We start from the raw sequence: 16,562 nt of genomic DNA, 5'->3' as shown, positions 1-16,562 counted from the left end.
CTGTTGGGGAGTGCATCAGTACATTGCTGTTTGTATTTTGTTTCCACTTATGGGCTTGAATCATGATGCTGATTTCTTATGCACTGTGCCACCCGTTATCTTAGTACATAGCTTGTCACCAGGCAAGGGTGTGTTGATTGGTGTGACTTTGAAAAACTGCGTTGCCTTGGGGTTGGGGTTTTTTTATTACTATTATTGTTCTTACAGTTGTTTAATCATAGATCTCTTCATTTGTGGTTTAGTTTTCACTTGCCCTTGATTTGAGAATACAGTTGAGTGCCTGTTCATCTCTAACTTTTGCAAACAGATCTGGTATGGTTAAGATCAGGCTGAAAATGTTGCCCACAGAACTTTTTTGTTCCTTTAAATTCCATAAAACATTGTCTTTTTATTTTTGGTCCTAACTTTTCATTTCTTTGTTTATTTTAAATGCTAGATCTTTAAATTTAAAAATGTAAAACATCTAAAGTGTTTTTTTCATGTACTTTTTCATGGTAGATTTTATTAGCATTTGGAATACAAATACTCCTATATGCCAGGGACCCATTGGTAGAAATTGACTGGAAACAAAGAGTCAGATGAACAAGTACCTTCTTCACCTGGGAGCAAACACAGGAAAACAATCTTGAGAGGAGACCTGATTTAAAATCAGAAAGCAAGGCTCGTTCTGAATGATTTCACAGCTCATGTGGAGAATATTAACTTTTACCTATGCATTTCTGAGCTAGATTTCCTTCTGGCACGTGTCTGGTCTCTGGTGTGCTGTGGAACTGGGGTGAGCGGGTGTGAGTGTGTTTATTGCAGCCTGGCTGCGCATGGCTTGAGGGCTCAGCAGTTGCGTAAGGAGCTGCAGCAGAGGCAGCGTGGGCTCTGCCCCTGTGCCCAGCTGCCTCCAGTCCTCATCCAGGTGCTTGGCAAAACCTCTTCCTTCGCTGAAGACAAGCATTCAGTAAAGCAGGGATCACATACCTCGAAGAGAGGGCTGGGCTGGGGGTCAGACAAGAGTAAGGAAAAAGCATCAAGGCTGTTGGAGATAAGCAGCCTCTGACCTGTGAATTGCTTTTAGAAGGAAACCATATTTTCCCCGTTTTCCCTGCCCTGTGGTTTTTGCATGTGTTTCTCATTACTTTTATCTCAAAATCATTCTCGTCTAGTGAATTATTGATGTGGGGTCACATGTGTTTCTCCAGGAATTGCTTTCTTTAACCAGTGATCCCTCCTGAATTTTCTAGGCAATCTGTTAGCTCTGAAATCCAAATAAAGTTGGTGGTTTCTGATTTCAGGGTTAAATTAGATTCAACTTTTAAAAGGCATAGAGGGAAGAGGAAAAGGATGATAGTGTCCTTTCCATGTTAGGATCTTCCTTCTACTCGTTCTTTTGATGCTTCTTTTTGGTTTGGTTCTGGTTTTTTAACATCTCTCAGAGATCAAGTGTCTGATTTAGCCTCAGTGGAACTAGAGCATATTCCTAATGTTGAGCACATGTTTAAATCCACTGTTGAATTCAAGCCCTATAGACCTGCAGGCATAGTACAAAAATATCTGGGAAATGTTTTTCTTTTCCCTCAAATGCTCCCTTCTTTCAACATACAAAATTAGGAATTCAGGATTTTGAACGGCTGCTGGAGGCGAGTTGGTCATTTCCTGCTGGGAGGGAGGCTTGATCTTTTAAAGATGGGAAGAGAGTGTGGTGTCTGTCTGTGCGTGTGTGTGTTTTGCAGATGTTCAGGCCTTGATTCAGCAAAGTCTCTCAGCAGTGTCTGACTGGGGGATAGTGCTGAGTCTGGTAAACCTGCTGCTTTGGAGCTGAGTGTGTGCATGTGTTTCACTGACTCCTCAGCACAGAAAGTTTCTTTTCTCAGTTTCCATCGCTTCTGCCCGTGGTGGAACCTGGAAAAAAAACCTGCACAAATCCCAAACCTGTTCTAGCAAAGGAGCTGCTGTCCTTCCAGGGATGTCAACATTTAGGGATGACTCTCTGATGGCCATGCCTGCAGCCATTTCTGCAACATTCCCCAGAGGAGGATGGACAGGGTGGTGAGAGGTCACCTACTTGTCAGGGGGTGCACAGAGGTTTGGCTGAGCCCACCAGGGCCCAGAGAGGGAAACTGCCAGTGACCTTACAGCCCTGGGCTAGCCCTTGCAGGGAGCCCCTTGGGCATTGAAAGTGGGTAGGTTTCTAGCCCCTGTGTAGCCACTCTGTGACCAGCAGACACAAGGCTTGTAGCTGCCACCACAGGCTCCTCAGCTCTCTGGGGACTTCCCAGCAGGGAAGAAGCTGGTGGCTTTGTGCCCAGCTTGCTGTGGTGCAGAGTGCTGGGATAGGTTGATTCCTGCCCAAACTCCTCAAAAATGTACTCAGAGGTGTGGGGGAAGGAAATGGGGAAATTTTTTTTGCACCCACATCTTTTTCTGCACTGCAGTTTTGATTCAGGCAAGAGAGAGCCCAGTTCCTGCAGTGGGATTTGCGTGTGTGTTGTACAGTGAGACAGCTGAAGCTATGAGCAAAAAGCACGCATAAATAAAGGCTTCCTCCCTGTGCTTTATATAATCAGAGTGGGTGATGTCATTGGGAGCTGGAGAGGAGAGCAGGCTGTGAAATTACAGCCCTCTGCAGCCAGGCAGAGCCAAGTGCAAGGGAGGGCTGCACAGAGCAGGAACCAGGCTCCTCTCTGATGGAGGCTCAGGATGGAGGGCCTGGGTGCTCAGGCTTGGAGGGGATCTGGGGGGTAGAAGTAGATAATCCAAATACAGTCAAAAGCTGTTGAACAGGCACAAAGGGAAAGTGGGGAGAACAGCAGGTGCCCAGTGGGCAGCAGTGGGGCTGCTATTTCAGGGTCCAGAACCCCCTTCCTCAACATGCAGCCATCTATAGCTTGTGGATCCACTGACAGGGTTGTGGGGCTGCTGAGCTTGCTCATCCCTCTTCTGCTTCAGTCTCCTGGCCCCTTGCAGCTCCTGGCAGAGAAGAGAAGGCATCCTCACTCTGTTTGCCCTCCATATCCCAGAGGAACTTGCTTCTAGGCTCCTCCTGGCCCTGCACAGAGGAGGAAGCAGAAGCAGCAGACGGGACTCTGTCCCAGCCAGAGTGGCCAGGTGGAATAGGATAAAAGTTGATCCTCAGTTCTTTGGGACAGGGCTTGTGTTAGGCTCTGGTTTTTCTGAAGCCTCTCAGGTGCTTTGCTCCTTTTCTGACCATCCTGATTCCCCACGTGGGAATCTATAATGGGAATCTTCCCCCTCATCAAGATGAGCAGAAAGGGGGCACTAAGCTGATCCCTTGGGAAAATGGAGGGCCCCCTCCTTTCAAATCCTTCATGGATTTCTTCTTAAGCACATCCAGCACCTGCAATGTGCTTAGGATGCTGCTCTGAGAGCCTATTTTTTTCCAAGGCCACTTAGGCAGCAGAAAGGGCTCCAGCTTCTCCTATCTCCCTGCAGCTACCTTGCAAGGGCTTCAACCTCCACTGAAACTGGAATTCTCCTTCTGTCATCCTCTGTCTTCCTCAGGATCAAGGCAGCAAGAGGCAGCAGCCCTTTGCACCAAACCCACGTTGTTTCTCTGTTATATAACAATATGGGCATTTAGACTTGTTTTTCCAGATATTGGCAGATGCGTCAAATATTGGCATAATCCAGTGGTTTACATGGAAGGCCGTCTGGCTCTGTCTGGAGCCTGCACAATGCTGGTATTTTCTTTGAATACAAGAGTCTGCAGCGTTGTCAAAGCAATGTTGCGACAGAGTCCAGGTAAACAAGGGGAAAAGACCCTCATATCATGGCCTGACCAGTAGAATTGTAGCTGCCCAGGTACAACTCCAGGACTTGATAAGAAAGCTGATGGATTTGCCGTTGCTTTCTCTCTGAAATGGTCTTTTAGCTAAGTCTTCTGTGATGGTTTTCACAGAATCACAAAATCATTTAGGTTGGAAAAGACCTTCAAGATCATTGAGTTCAGCCTTTGACCAATCAGCACCTTGTCAACCAGACCATATCCCTCAGTTGTTTCTTGAATACCTGCAGGGACAGTGACTCCATCACCTCCCTAGGCTCTGGAGTTTTATTTCTGATGCACCCATCAGTGCATCAGGCGTGCCAGTGTGTGCTCTGTGGTTTAAGAACCCATCCTGGTCCACTGGGGCTTTTGGAAGTTGAGAGAGGCCAGGGACTGTGATGAGGTTAGATTTTAAAAATAAAAGGGTAAGGAAGGTATTGAACAGTTTGGGAGGGGAGAGAGCTGGGGAAGCTGTTCAGTTTGGTCTCTAAAGGAAAGCAGCACGCTCATGTGCCAGGACAGTTTGCGGTCTTGGTTGCTCTTCCCTATCCCAGCTACACCAGGCCAGGCAGCTCCTGGGTAGCTCTGCCAGTGTCATTCCCAGCAGTGAGAGGTGGCTGTTGGGGCTGCAGGGCCTGGCAGTCCCTGCCTGGCCTGCTGCTCTCTGGCAGTGGAAAGGCCTGCACATTGCCCTCTGTTAGGCTGGGGTTAGAGACATGAGTGCACTCACATTTGCAGTGGTGTCACAACTCAGTGTGGCTCAGCTCTGAGTGCACAACGGGGAAAATCCAGCACAGAAGTAATTGCTTTGGTCAAACCTCTTACAAAACTTCCTCAACTCAGCCAGCACCACCTGCCCCTGCAGTGTGCTTGCAGCCCAAGCTGTGCTGTGTGCCATCGTGAGCTTATCAGCTCACACCACTCCCAGTGTCGCAGGCAGGTGTCCCCTCCCGATGCCTGGTGTGCCGGCAGAGGCCATCACCACTGCTGCAGGCCACGCAGCCTTTGACAACTGGCCAGCAGAGCCACTGTCAGGAGTGGCTTCTCTGGAAACCATCTATGTGAGCCTGGGCCAACCTTCTGGGCGCCGCAGAAGGGTCCAGGACTGGAGGAATGTCCCCTTTAGGGCCACAAGTGCTGGGGAAGTAACCCTGCCAGCTTTTCCAGTGTCCTCATGAGAAAGACCCTCTTACTGCTTTGCCTTCTCTCTGCCCTTGTCAGGGCCTTGTCAGAGAGCAGTAACTGTCTTCAATCCACCATGGTCCTGGGGCACAATGGGAAATGTTTCAAGTGTCCAGGGTTTTATTATCTTTGCATATAACTTTCATGTGCTTAACATGGTTGATCTCATTGAGTCTGCACGTAACCCAGCTTTGACGTGGCAGATCAGTGCCATACTTTTAATCGCTCTCTCAGCAATCCAGCCAGTGCTTGCTCCTGCCCAAAGCTGATCACTAGTTCCAGGAATTGCAGTTCCTGGTGCAGCACCTTCCGCATTCCTGGTAAAACCTCCAATGCTGATACTCTGCCCCAAGCTCATGCTATAGATGTGTTGTCCATTTCTCTCTGAATTCGAGAGTAGACTGCGATACCTTTGCCACTGGTTAGACTTTGATTCCCCAAGCTGTTAGTTTTCTGTTACACAAATAATTCGCTTTTCACCATGGGCTGGGAGCTGCCCTTGCCCAGTAGGGCAGGAGGTGTCTGTGGTCCCTACCTGTAGCAAGTGCTGTGTAGCAGTCCCTTCTTAGGTGGAGCCCCCAAATCTGTGCACACATTTTGAGTTCTGTTTGAGCTGTGGTTTTGACTTGGGCTGATCCAGAGGTGGAGTGCGTGGCTGAAGCTCATACTTGTGCAGTGAAGAGACATGTGCTGCTCTGTGCTCAAGCTTGGTGGCTGTGCTCTGACAGCTCTGACTCCGTGACTGGCCTCTGTGGACATTCAGGAAGTCTGTGTCATCCAAAAATGGGTTCAAAACCCAGAATGTCTTTGACCACAAGATCCTGCTCCTCTTCCTTTCTCTAGTTGCAAGAAGTCAGTGTCCAGGGGTGACATGAACTATAGTGCCAGTGTGAACCAGCAATGCTTTTTCATTGGTCATCATGGGACACAGGGCAAACACCTGTAGTGGGTGCACACAACTCCTTATCAAGCTCTACCTTGAAAATCATCTTCCAGGTAGAAAAAATCCTCCCATGTCAGTCATATGGGTTTAATGGCAGTGAGGTTTGCCCTAGAGCAAGCTGAGAAGTAAAAGATGAGATTGATGTGATTACTGGTTTTTCAGTTTGATTTTTTGGATTATGATTTCCCTTTCCCCACCCCTCCATTTGTTAATGTTTAATGGAAAACACGTGTTCTTCAAGGCCCTTGCTGGTCATATGCAATCCTGTGACTGTTATTGAGACAGAATGATGGACCCTTCCTAAAGAGATTTATAGTAGAAACCATGAGGAGCTCACAGCTACAGCACGGCCAGTGAACACTCCCCTGCACTGACAGTTCATCAGTAAAACCCCTGACCCTTCCACCCTTAATCATCCTTGCTTGTCACTGACATAATTGCCTGATTACGGACTCCTCTCCCCCACCCCTTTCAAACTGGGCGCAATAGTGCATTTGAAAAACAAATGGAAATGAACTGTCCATGCTCTTTTTCTTCTTTCTTTTTTTTTTCCCTTCCCCTGCATTGAGATGGATCAGGCTAAGATTCGGTTTCTTTGTGCATGAGCAGACGCTGGGATAGGCTTTCAGGACTCTTTTGCACTGGTGTTTCTTGCATGTGAATGGTAAAGCTGATGTCATTGTGTTATTGATTGGGATGACAACTTTGGACATAAATCATTAATGTCTGGGAAAGAGAGAGAGAGGGGAAAAAGGCAACACACACTCGATAGTTTTCCATAAATCTGCTGTTCATTCCTGCATACGTTATACAGAAGAGGAGACAGCAGGAACAGTTTTCCTGTGCAGCCCATGGATGATGTGCTTTGACACTGCTTCCTGAACCGTTTTCCCTAGAACGTGTTGCCGTATTCTTCAGGAAATGGCTCATATCACCAGTGATACTGTCATGCTGGAACCTGTCTTTGTAGATGTGAGTCAAGGTCAGAAGACTGCCCAGGGCAAGGTCTTGGATTCTCTCATTCCCACCAGCATTGCACCCCTAGCAGCATTTCAGTTCTGGGCCCAGGAAGGAGTAAGAGTGCAGTTCTTGGGAAGTACCATCTCTCTAGCTCCTTTAAATGCCAGCAGGGATTGTTTCAGTGTTTTGAACTGACCGTTTTTCTCACTGATGATCTTAATTTTATGCAAAAAACAGTGTTTAGATGAATTTGGATCAGTGTTGAGATTAGCATATGTCCCCAAGCCAGCAATGAACAAGTGTGCAGGGGGTAGCAGTCATTCAAAACCACTTTCGCAAAAGTCCTTCTCAGCAAAACTGACAGCAGATTGCTCAGAGAGAGGAAACCCATGAGGTACTTGCACTGGTTGCCTGTGTGCCTTTGCCCCTGCACAAAGTTCATCCAGATGAGTCAGATTATCAGTCCAGACAGCAAGAAAATAAACAGTGTCTGTCAGAGGTGAGCAATAATGCAAGTAATGATGAGCAGCTGGTGTTTGAAGTGTAAATAGTTTAGTGGCAGTCTGTCCTGGTGGCTGTGGGGTGGGGAATCTTGTGATGTGTGGAAAGAGGAAAACATGAAAACTGCCTTGCAGTGGGGCAGTAGAGAAGGAGATGGCATTCCCTTGCTGGAAGCATGGCTCTGACCCTGCTCTTGTCCCCTTGCAGCCGAGCTCACCTCCGCCTGTGTCTAGAACGCTTGAAAGTTCTGATACCGCTCGGACCAGACTGCACCAGGCACACCACGCTTGGGCTGCTCAACAAAGCCAAAGCACATATCAAGGTAAGAGCTGCTTTTCCCAACTGCTTTCAGCGTGGGCTCTTGGGAAGTGCAGTTCAATCGCTCACCCTTGCTGCCTCTGTTGAAGGAGACTAACACCTTTTAAAAATAAATTAAAAAAAAAAAGAGCAAGCAAACCTTGCCCTCTTGGTTAATTGCTTACATAGCTACAATTCCACATTGTTGAAAGAGTCCATAATGAACTCCGTTAACTATGGAAATGATGGATTTGAAGAGCAGGAGTGTTGTTCTGTATTGTAATCATTTGTTGACAGCTTCATCTCTTTAAAGAAAAAGATACCTACTGTTAAATGACTGCATGTTTAATAGGAAATGGAGCTTTTTTCCTGGTGTGCTACTGAGTTTCCACTGCCGAAGCATTAGCACAAACCACAAGAGTGTGAGACAGGGTTGGCTTGCTGGAACTTCTTGTGTGAACCTGACAGCCAGCCCAGTGCTCTTCTGGCTTCGCTTTTGGCAAAGTGAAACGTGAAAATAAAATGCAGCATTGTCAGTATCTGGGAGAGGCTGAAATACTTGGTTGCAGGTCAGGATACTGGGAGGGAAGATGGGCGATGAAGGAGAAAAAGCACTGCCAAAGGGACAGAGTTAGCCTGAAATGACTCCTTATGCAATGTGCTTGTCGTAGGAAACAAAGAACAGTGCCCTGGTAGATTTCCCAGCTGTGATCAAAGAAATCTGTAGTAGGTTATGTAAATCACTTACTGAATAGAAAACTGTCTCTGAGAAATCCTACTAAACCATGCAGTAAGGAACACAGAGCTCCCAGGGCACGTTTTTATGTTGAAGCAGATCATAACAAACCCTGGAGTCCTTTGGTTCAGGGAGTTGAGGCCCCTTTGTGGGCAGATGCGGTAATGCAGGTGTCTGATCTCGTGTAGAATGACCCACAAACTGCTGCAATTCACATCGTTTCCCCTGGAGAGGCTCAGTCCTCAGAGTCTCTTTGTACTAATGGCTATGATTTATCAGGACTTGAGAGGTGGGAAGATGTGGGGAGATGGCATTGTGCTTGGAGACTGCGAGGCAGTCTGGTTCAGGGGTCTTGCAGCTTAAATCCTTCTGGGACCTGGGAAGGTCTAAGCAAGGCAGGTGGGAGGGCAGCGGTGGTGGGAGGGAGGGGGAAAAGGATGAAACTAATTATTCAGTCATATTTGATCATGTCAGAAACTTGAAGAGGCTGAGAGGAGAAGCCAACACCAGCTTGAGAACCTGGAACGAGAACAAAGATTCCTAAAGAGAAGACTGGAACAACTACAGGGTCCTCAGGAGATAGAGCGAATACGAATGGACAGCATTGGATCTACCATTTCCTCGGATCACTCGGACTCGGAGCGAGGTGGGTGTTGGCTGAACTGCCATGGAATCCCCAGGACTCTGTGGAGTGAGAGCATGAGATTCATCCATTTCTGGTCTCTCAGCTACCCCCTTCTTATGGTGTTTGATATTTAGGTTGCTCACACACATGTGCACATACACACACACATGTATATGGAGAGTTTAGTATTTTTGCATGAGTTCTAAGTCTGGAGGAATTGTTGCTGTCAACTTGAGCTGATTTCTGTGGCATCGAAAATGATGGTTAAGTTGAAACACCCATTGTGCTTTTTGGTCTACTGAATCTCTTGGCAACACAAAGAGGAAAATGTAAGAAGATATTAATGGCTCTGGAATGGATGCTTTACACACCTTCCCGCTTACCTTTTTTCCCCCAAGCTTCTCATAGAGTTCATCTCCTCAGATAAAACTGGCTAGAGATGATCTGAATGGCTAAATGAATTGAGATAACTGTCTTTTTTAAAATATCTCTTCTGTGGAGAGAACATTAGGGACAGTAGATGGTTTGATATTTACTGACAGACCCAAAGATGCTGCATAGTTTGGGTGTGAGTCTGTAGTTTAAAAAAAAATGCTTTGGAAAATTCCAAAACAATATGGGAACCAAGATACCTGGTTAACTAGATCTTTGTTTTTCAAGTCTTTCTTAGAAACAAGGTGTCTGTAACAAAGTCCACTCAGCATATATGAGAGTAACCCAGATTCCCATGGTAATGCATTGCAGTACCCTATAGGAGTGGTCCTGGCTTTGGCAATATAATGTCAAGCAAGTAGCATGTTTGGGGGTGACTTCATGCTTCATTTTCTCTGTTGCCTTAGATTTTATCTATTTCTTCTTGTTTCCAACACTGGGGTCATAGAGGTACAAAGAAAGAGGTAGTGGAACAAGTTCAGTGTGGGGAGTGGTTCACATACGCCCGTAGTGTGGCCTGCATGTGGAGGAGTCAAACCCCTTTGCCAAATCCCTGTGAAAGCTCCAATCTGGTATCAAGCCTTTTTATTAATCACGTCCACAGCCTGTTTCATTCCAGGGAGAACACTGAAAGTCTTTTTGCCAGATGGCTGCTTCATTCCGTGTGCTGGGGGAGTCCCAGCAGCTCTCTGGCTGGAAGGGAGCAGTGGGGTGTGTGGTGCTCACCTGTGTGTATTTCTCTCATTTTCCTTTCCAGAAGAGATTGAAGTGGACGTTGAAAGCACAGAGTTCTCCCATGGAGAAGTGGACAATATCAGCACAACCAGCATCAGTGACATTGATGATCACAGCAGCTTGCAGAGTATTGGGAGTGACGAGGGTTACTCCAGCGCCAGTGTCAAGCTCTCGTTTGCTTCCTAGAACCAAGTGAGACAGCAGTGCAGGGCAAATGATTTCACTGGGGTGATCTAACTGGGTCCGAGATGCCAGTATCCTCTTTCAGAAATGACATATTGACAGCTAGTCCTGGAGAGACCTGTATATAAAGCTTTTTTGGTAAAGGAAGCCTCCCCAGAAACCCATATTTGTTCATTTGGTCATGTTACCAATCCCAGTTTGTGCTGGCAAAAAGTTAGACCAAACACTAGTCCCTTTGAAGTCAATGAAATCCATTTGTTTCTGTGGGACCTGGATCTAGACCTTAGTGATGAAACACTTTGCTTTGAATTTATTTGTTTGAAGGAGGATACTAGAGACTCATCCCTCTCTTTCTGTCATGAGATCTGAGAAATGTCAAAATTTCTTACATTGCATTCAGGTTGAACAACCTAATTTAGGCCCTTCTGAGGAGCTTTTGTGGTCCTAAAAGGACTGTATCCTACAGTTTATCACAATCTAATGCTGTCATAATGTACTAGGAAATCCAAGAAGGCTTAGCCTAGGAATAACAGTGAAGATGATGATTAAGGTCTCATTCTGTGCCCAGGGGGAGAGGGGCAGCAAAGAGAGATGTTCAGGGGAGAACACCATTCAACTCAGCTTTCTGTTGGACGTCATTTAAAAAGTGAGTACCTCTGATGCGTGGCTAAAGCAGGAGGTGCACACTTGTAATCTACCAGCACATGGTGGGCTGTCGTGCCTCGGGCTGTGACACTGACAGCAGGTCTCCCGGTAGATGTGTGTTCATACACAGCCAGCTGAGGGCAGAGCGAAACCAGCACACACGAGAGGTGACACACCAGAAAGTCATGCCCAGATACTGAGCCACTATGACCTTTTTATTTGAAGCGATTTTTTGATAAACATTTGTAAATGTGTTGGGAGGGAAAACACCCCAAGTCTGATGCGTCTTTTTAGAGCTTGTCCATATGAAACCTTAGATGTCTTTTATATGAATTTATGCCATGAAAAGATCTCTGTTTTGATGAAGCACTTGACCCAATGAAATGCAAAGATGCTTTTTTTGCCATGCACACAATGGATGAAGGCTGTGCTAGCTGGAAGAGGCCAGGTTTGGTGGGGGTTTCTTCAGTTTTCTTTTTAGAGTCATTCCCTTTGCTGACTTTTGAAGTTCCAGTCCAGTAGTTAACCTAGTTAAGCTCAGCACGTCTCTCATGTTAATGTAACGTTTTGACTGCACGTCCTGTTCCCAAGGGCCTTGCCATCCTATCTGTGCAGGTGCTGTTAAGAGCTGTTATAGCGAATGTTTTCTAATTTTCTCCGAGACAAGCATTCTAACCTGCACTTTGAGGGCTTTGCTTTTTTATTTTTTGTCTTTTTAATGGCCAGGATTATTTTGTTTTCCAAGTTTTAAAAACCTTAATAGAGTCTTCACCTATGGCATTGTTTGAAACTTTGTATATCCTTAAGTAATTTAACTACCCCTCATTACTAAGAAAAAAAAAAGAGGAAAAAATGCTTTATAAAATTCATAACTTATTGCTGATTTGAATGGGTTGTTAATTTCAGTCCTTTAGATTTTATTTTATTGTTTTAGGTAGGGTTGGGCAAAAAGAAGTAAAATAAAATAAAAAATAAAGACAACCATATTTAGCAGTGCAGTGGAATTGTGTTTAAATGTTAGCATATGGTCCCCATTAAAGTAGCACTTTAACGCCATTAAACATTTCTGTATCTGAAATGAGTTGTGTTCTTCCATCTTGGTCATTCGTATCCCTTTAGCCGAGTGTTTGTTCTTCTTGTGCCCTTCAATCCTGCAGTGAGAAGATCCTGAGTGAGTCTGCTGTAGACTTTTGCACTGTGATAAATTGCCTGTGTTTAAATATTCTGATGTTTCCCCCACTCTCCTCCAAAATTTGTCATCCCCCGTAAGAGGTACAACACACGTGCTTGAGTAGAGAAATAACCTTTTCATGAATGTAGTGAATGATTTCTGTTCTGTTTGGGGTTTTTTGATTTAATTTGCTTACCAAGTCTGTGTCAGGTTGCAGTTGTTAAATGTGTTTTCACTTGTGTGTAGGTAATCCAGTGGCTCGGTCCATGTGTTGTTCTTCTGGGAGATTACCTGTCAGGAGCAGGAGTCTGCCACAGAGAGAATTGAGCTCTGGGTTAACAAATGGATCCCGAGGGCTTTCAAAGAAGAAATGCTGCTTGGATTTATGTTTGGGGTTCATGTAATCTCTGGATGACACGAGATTTGGGACAGTCTGAAGAGTGATGAAAAGTGGGAAAGTTTAGCTCTAGCAAGGCTTATTGATTTATTCATTATTATTCTCCTTGGTAGTGTTGCCCACTGGCAGCCCTGGTGCTGAGCAGTTGAATACCAGTGGGATTTATTTATTGACGAACCTTTTTCTGTAGCTGTCCCAGCACCTCCTCCTTCCTGTTACTCCTATTTGTTTTAAATGCCCCTTTGGGAAAGAGGCTGAGAAATACTGAAGTTCAAGAGGTGGAGAATGGGCATGTTCTCCTTGTTGGTATAAAACAGTGACGTGTCTGTGGTTGGAATAAATGTGTTTGAAATGTTTGCTTGAATGCTTCAGGGCCAGCTTGGTATCTCCTACCTTTTCTAATGCCGTGGGCTTAAAAGGGTCTTGGTAGCAAGTGCAAATACAGTGGGGAAAATGTCACGGGAGATGAGCTTCCATCACCAGCCAGTGGCAGTGATCCAGGCAGGAGGCTTAAAAATGCTCCGGAGTCATCCCTGATGTGGCAAGTCAAAGTAGTCTTGTGTGCCAGATCTGGTTTAAGAACCCATCACTTTTCAAAGTGCCATCAAAGTTTCTACCACTCACCCTGAAATCTTGGAAAACAGAGTATCGAGAAGTGCAGATCCAAACCCTTGAGGGTCAAGTCTGTCTTATCCTTTGGAAGTGAGACGGTCTCTCACATTACTGACCTCGTGAGAGAGATTCAGTAGAGCAAGTCTTTCCCCAGAAAAGTGCTCTCAGCAGCTTACTGCTTTGTCCAAACTCTGTCCTTGAGTTTTTTTTCATTCACCCCAAAAGACAGACACTGAAAGCTTGTTGCCATTTGGGTTCCCAGCTCTAGTACTGTTTAGTGCAGAGCTCTGTGGGATTTGTGCTGCTTCCGAGGCCTCATTTTACTCCTTTACAAGGAAGTAAGGAGAAGGCAAACCCTTCACTCCCAGTCTTCTGAGTGGCCCTAGGTTCTGCCCACCACATTAACTCTAGTTTCATCCAGAATAACACTCACTCACCCCATCATATTTGGACATGGAATCACATTTTCCTTTTATCTTTGCAAAATTCTGTTTAAGGGCCTTTTATGGTTTGCTTTGTGGCTGCTGTTGTTTTTCTGATTTAGTTTTGTGTTTGTATGATAACAGAAACCCTAAATCTATTCTTTGTTTAATTTTGCAATAATATGGGGATTTTTCCTGTAAAAAACAGAATTGGATGCCCTTTCCTGAGGCAACTTCCCCACGCAGCAGGCACACATGCAGGCGCACGCACAGCTCCCTCGCAAGCTCATTCTGTCAAGTCTTCCCTCTGTAAATTAGATCCCCGGTGGGTCCCTTTGCTACAGACAAACCTATTAAAAAGACCATCCAGCATTTTCCTTCTTTTGACACGAGTGTATTACGGAATGTCATCTCGTGTCTGCAGACAAGGTGGAGATGACTATCTGGCTGCATTTGTCACGGTTATCCTGTGGTGAGTTGTCACTTGAAGGTCATTTTAATGTCCATTCCATTAGTGGCATGTCAGTGACGAAGGTGGTCTCAGATCTGGCTGTCTCAAGAAATCTGTAGGTCAATAGAAAGGGGGTTAACTACACAGACTTATCATTTTCCAGGTTTTGTGATTGTGTTTTCCTTTTGTCCGTTTGTTTGCTACCATCTGTTTTTGGCCTGTGAGCTCCAGCCTCCTGCCTTTCTGCTCTTTGTTCTCTTGTGCTTGCTGCTCCCTGTTCATTGTCTGTGTTGCCCTGTTGAAGTGGATGAAACATTTGGCTTCAGTGGAAGTGGGATCTGTTGTGTGTACTAAATGGAGATAGTAGTTCTTTTTTTTCCCCCCAGTATCATAAGCTTTTCTTGTGGCATATTTTCTGACACCAACCATGCATCACTGGAAAGAGAAATTGGGGTGACTTCCTGGAAGAGAATGTTAAAAACCAGGACTTCATTCTGAGGTTAGGGAGGTGATAATAATGAAAAAGCCTGCAATACCAGAATGAAGTCTGATTTTTTTTTTGCTGGAACTTTGTCCCTTGGACAGATTCTCTGGTGAATGATAAATTCTGTGACCTGATAGTGACTGAAACTCCTCTGCATCAGCAGTGCAATCTCTGAATTGTCCTGTGGGACCCTCAGGGAAGAGGAGCATGTCCTTCTGCCTCTCTGTTCCCCAGTCTGCACAAAATACCTCGAAAATACTGATGCGCTGTCAAATTTGCTTGAAATGTACCAGCAGATCTGAGTGATGTTTGGGAGGATGAACACGGGAGAGGAGAGCAGTGTTTGCACACAATGTTTTCCTTTGGGGGGGTTTGTTATAGAAAGGCGGGTTACTCAGTTGGGGATCAGCACTGGCCCCTGCTTCTCTGCTTGTTTCCTCCTGCAAACAGGACCGATCCCTTTAGTGGTTAGGCACAGAAAGGAATAGGGGAGTCTATGGGTGTTGGTACTATGGCTGTGCTACTAAATGTGTACCATAGAGGGGTTCTTTTTTGGGTTGTTGCTAAAACTAAAGTTGTCTCACAAGGAGAGATGCCTGTGTTGAGGTCCCTTCAAAAATGGCATAGACTGGGAATCGCTGAGCAGCACAGAGGGAGGATGGATGTGTCTTATGAGGTGTGACACGAGTAGAATTATGCTGTGCCACTGGCCTGGCTGGTGCAGGTCAAGGGTGTGAAATGCCACATCTAGAAAGATCTTCGACGTTAACCATGCTGTAAGAGCTGTGGGTAATAATTTTTTTTATCACGCTGGAAAAAACCAGCCCCTTAGTTTGTACTATCCCAGTGAGGCCCAGAGCAAGTTGGTGGGGTGAGCTGGGTAGTTTGGCCTTTAGCAGGTCATTCGTCGTCTTGGCTTGCAGTCTGCTGTGCTGCAGACACGTGATGAAGCTTTATTTTAATACAGCAAGGATACAGCTTCAGCAAGGATTAATTTTGATCTTGAGGGATGCTGCAGCAAAGTAAAATAAGCCATGAAGGAATTTAAAGCACTTTATGGTGGTTTTAACATGGTGGTTGCTGGTCAGAATGTCATACTAGTCCCTGACTTGGACTGCCAGTACACTCGCTAGTGCTCAGTTCAGCTAAGGGCAGGAAATTCTTTCCATTTAATCCCCTTTCAAAAACACATCTCAATTAATTGGTTTGGATCTCCTGGAAGGCTTGATGGGGAAATACAAAAGCTCTTTCCTATCCCGGAGTGGTGGACAACTGTACAAAATAGCATTCAAGGCCCGGGAAATACCAGGTTCAGCAGGTCAGTCAGACAGGTAAGGTGTAAAATGTAGCATTGCTCATATTCCTCATGGAGAATGTCTCTTGGGGAAGGAACATCACCTTTCAGTCTGAGACCTAGACACTTTCAGTCAGCACTGACTGTGGCAGTCACTTCGAGGTGAGTTCGGGTAGAAAGGTAATTGCTTTCCAAAAGGAAACAATGTGAGTGCTTTTGTGTAGCAGAGTGTTCAGCTCAAGACCAGAGCTTTGAAAGTTGCTGACTCAGGTTGCACATTAACAGGTGTTGGCTCAGGTACGTGGTGTGGATGTTCACCGTCATCCCGATGTAAATGTCCCTCCTTATTTTGCCGTCTAAGTGAAGCTTTTCAGAGCACAGATAAAGATTAGACAAATTGCAGTGCAAAGAGCAGCACCAGCTGCCAGGCAGTGATCCTTCTCCTGGGCCTGGCCCAGGAATGCGTTCTATAACCTCACACATCGTGTAACTGTTGCAATGCAGTGGTTGTGGTGGTGGTTTCCCAAGACCCTGCCCCAGAGCTGATGCAGGCGAGTGGAAAGTCAAGGGGAAGCAGAGAAGTCTGTACTGGTTTCGCCTTGTGAACATCTCCAGTACTGAATTCCAGTGTTCTCAATTAAAGTGCTCTTCTGAATTTACAAACCTCCGAGACCAAGCATCCACATAAAAAAGTGACACAATGCTCACTGGTGTCAG

At 45.7% G+C, this 16,562-nt stretch overlaps 1 protein-coding gene across 2 annotated transcripts in view; it reads left to right on the top strand.

Moving 5' to 3' along the window:
- MXI1 (MAX interactor 1, dimerization protein) overlaps positions 1-12,938 on the top strand; it is a 58,200-nt gene extending 45,262 nt beyond the window's left edge. For both annotated transcript variants that reach the window (XM_027735237.2, XM_027735238.2), the window contains exons 4-6: positions 7,569-7,683; positions 8,869-9,040; positions 10,209-12,938. In XM_027735237.2, coding sequence (XP_027591038.1) covers positions 7,569-7,683; positions 8,869-9,040; positions 10,209-10,372 — 451 coding nt within the window. In that variant the 3' untranslated portion in view covers positions 10,373-12,938. The remainder of the gene's footprint in view (positions 1-7,568; positions 7,684-8,868; positions 9,041-10,208) is intronic.
- The last annotated feature ends 3,624 nt before the right edge of the window (positions 12,939-16,562 follow it).

The sequence above is a fragment of the Pipra filicauda genome, unplaced genomic scaffold (genome assembly GCF_003945595.2).
Source record: "Pipra filicauda isolate LSUMZ 115617 unplaced genomic scaffold, ASM394559v2 scaffold213_size2393758_pilon, whole genome shotgun sequence".
NCBI classification, from domain to species: Eukaryota; Metazoa; Chordata; class Aves; order Passeriformes; family Pipridae; genus Pipra; species Pipra filicauda.
This window is presented reverse-complemented; position numbering and strand designations above follow the sequence as displayed.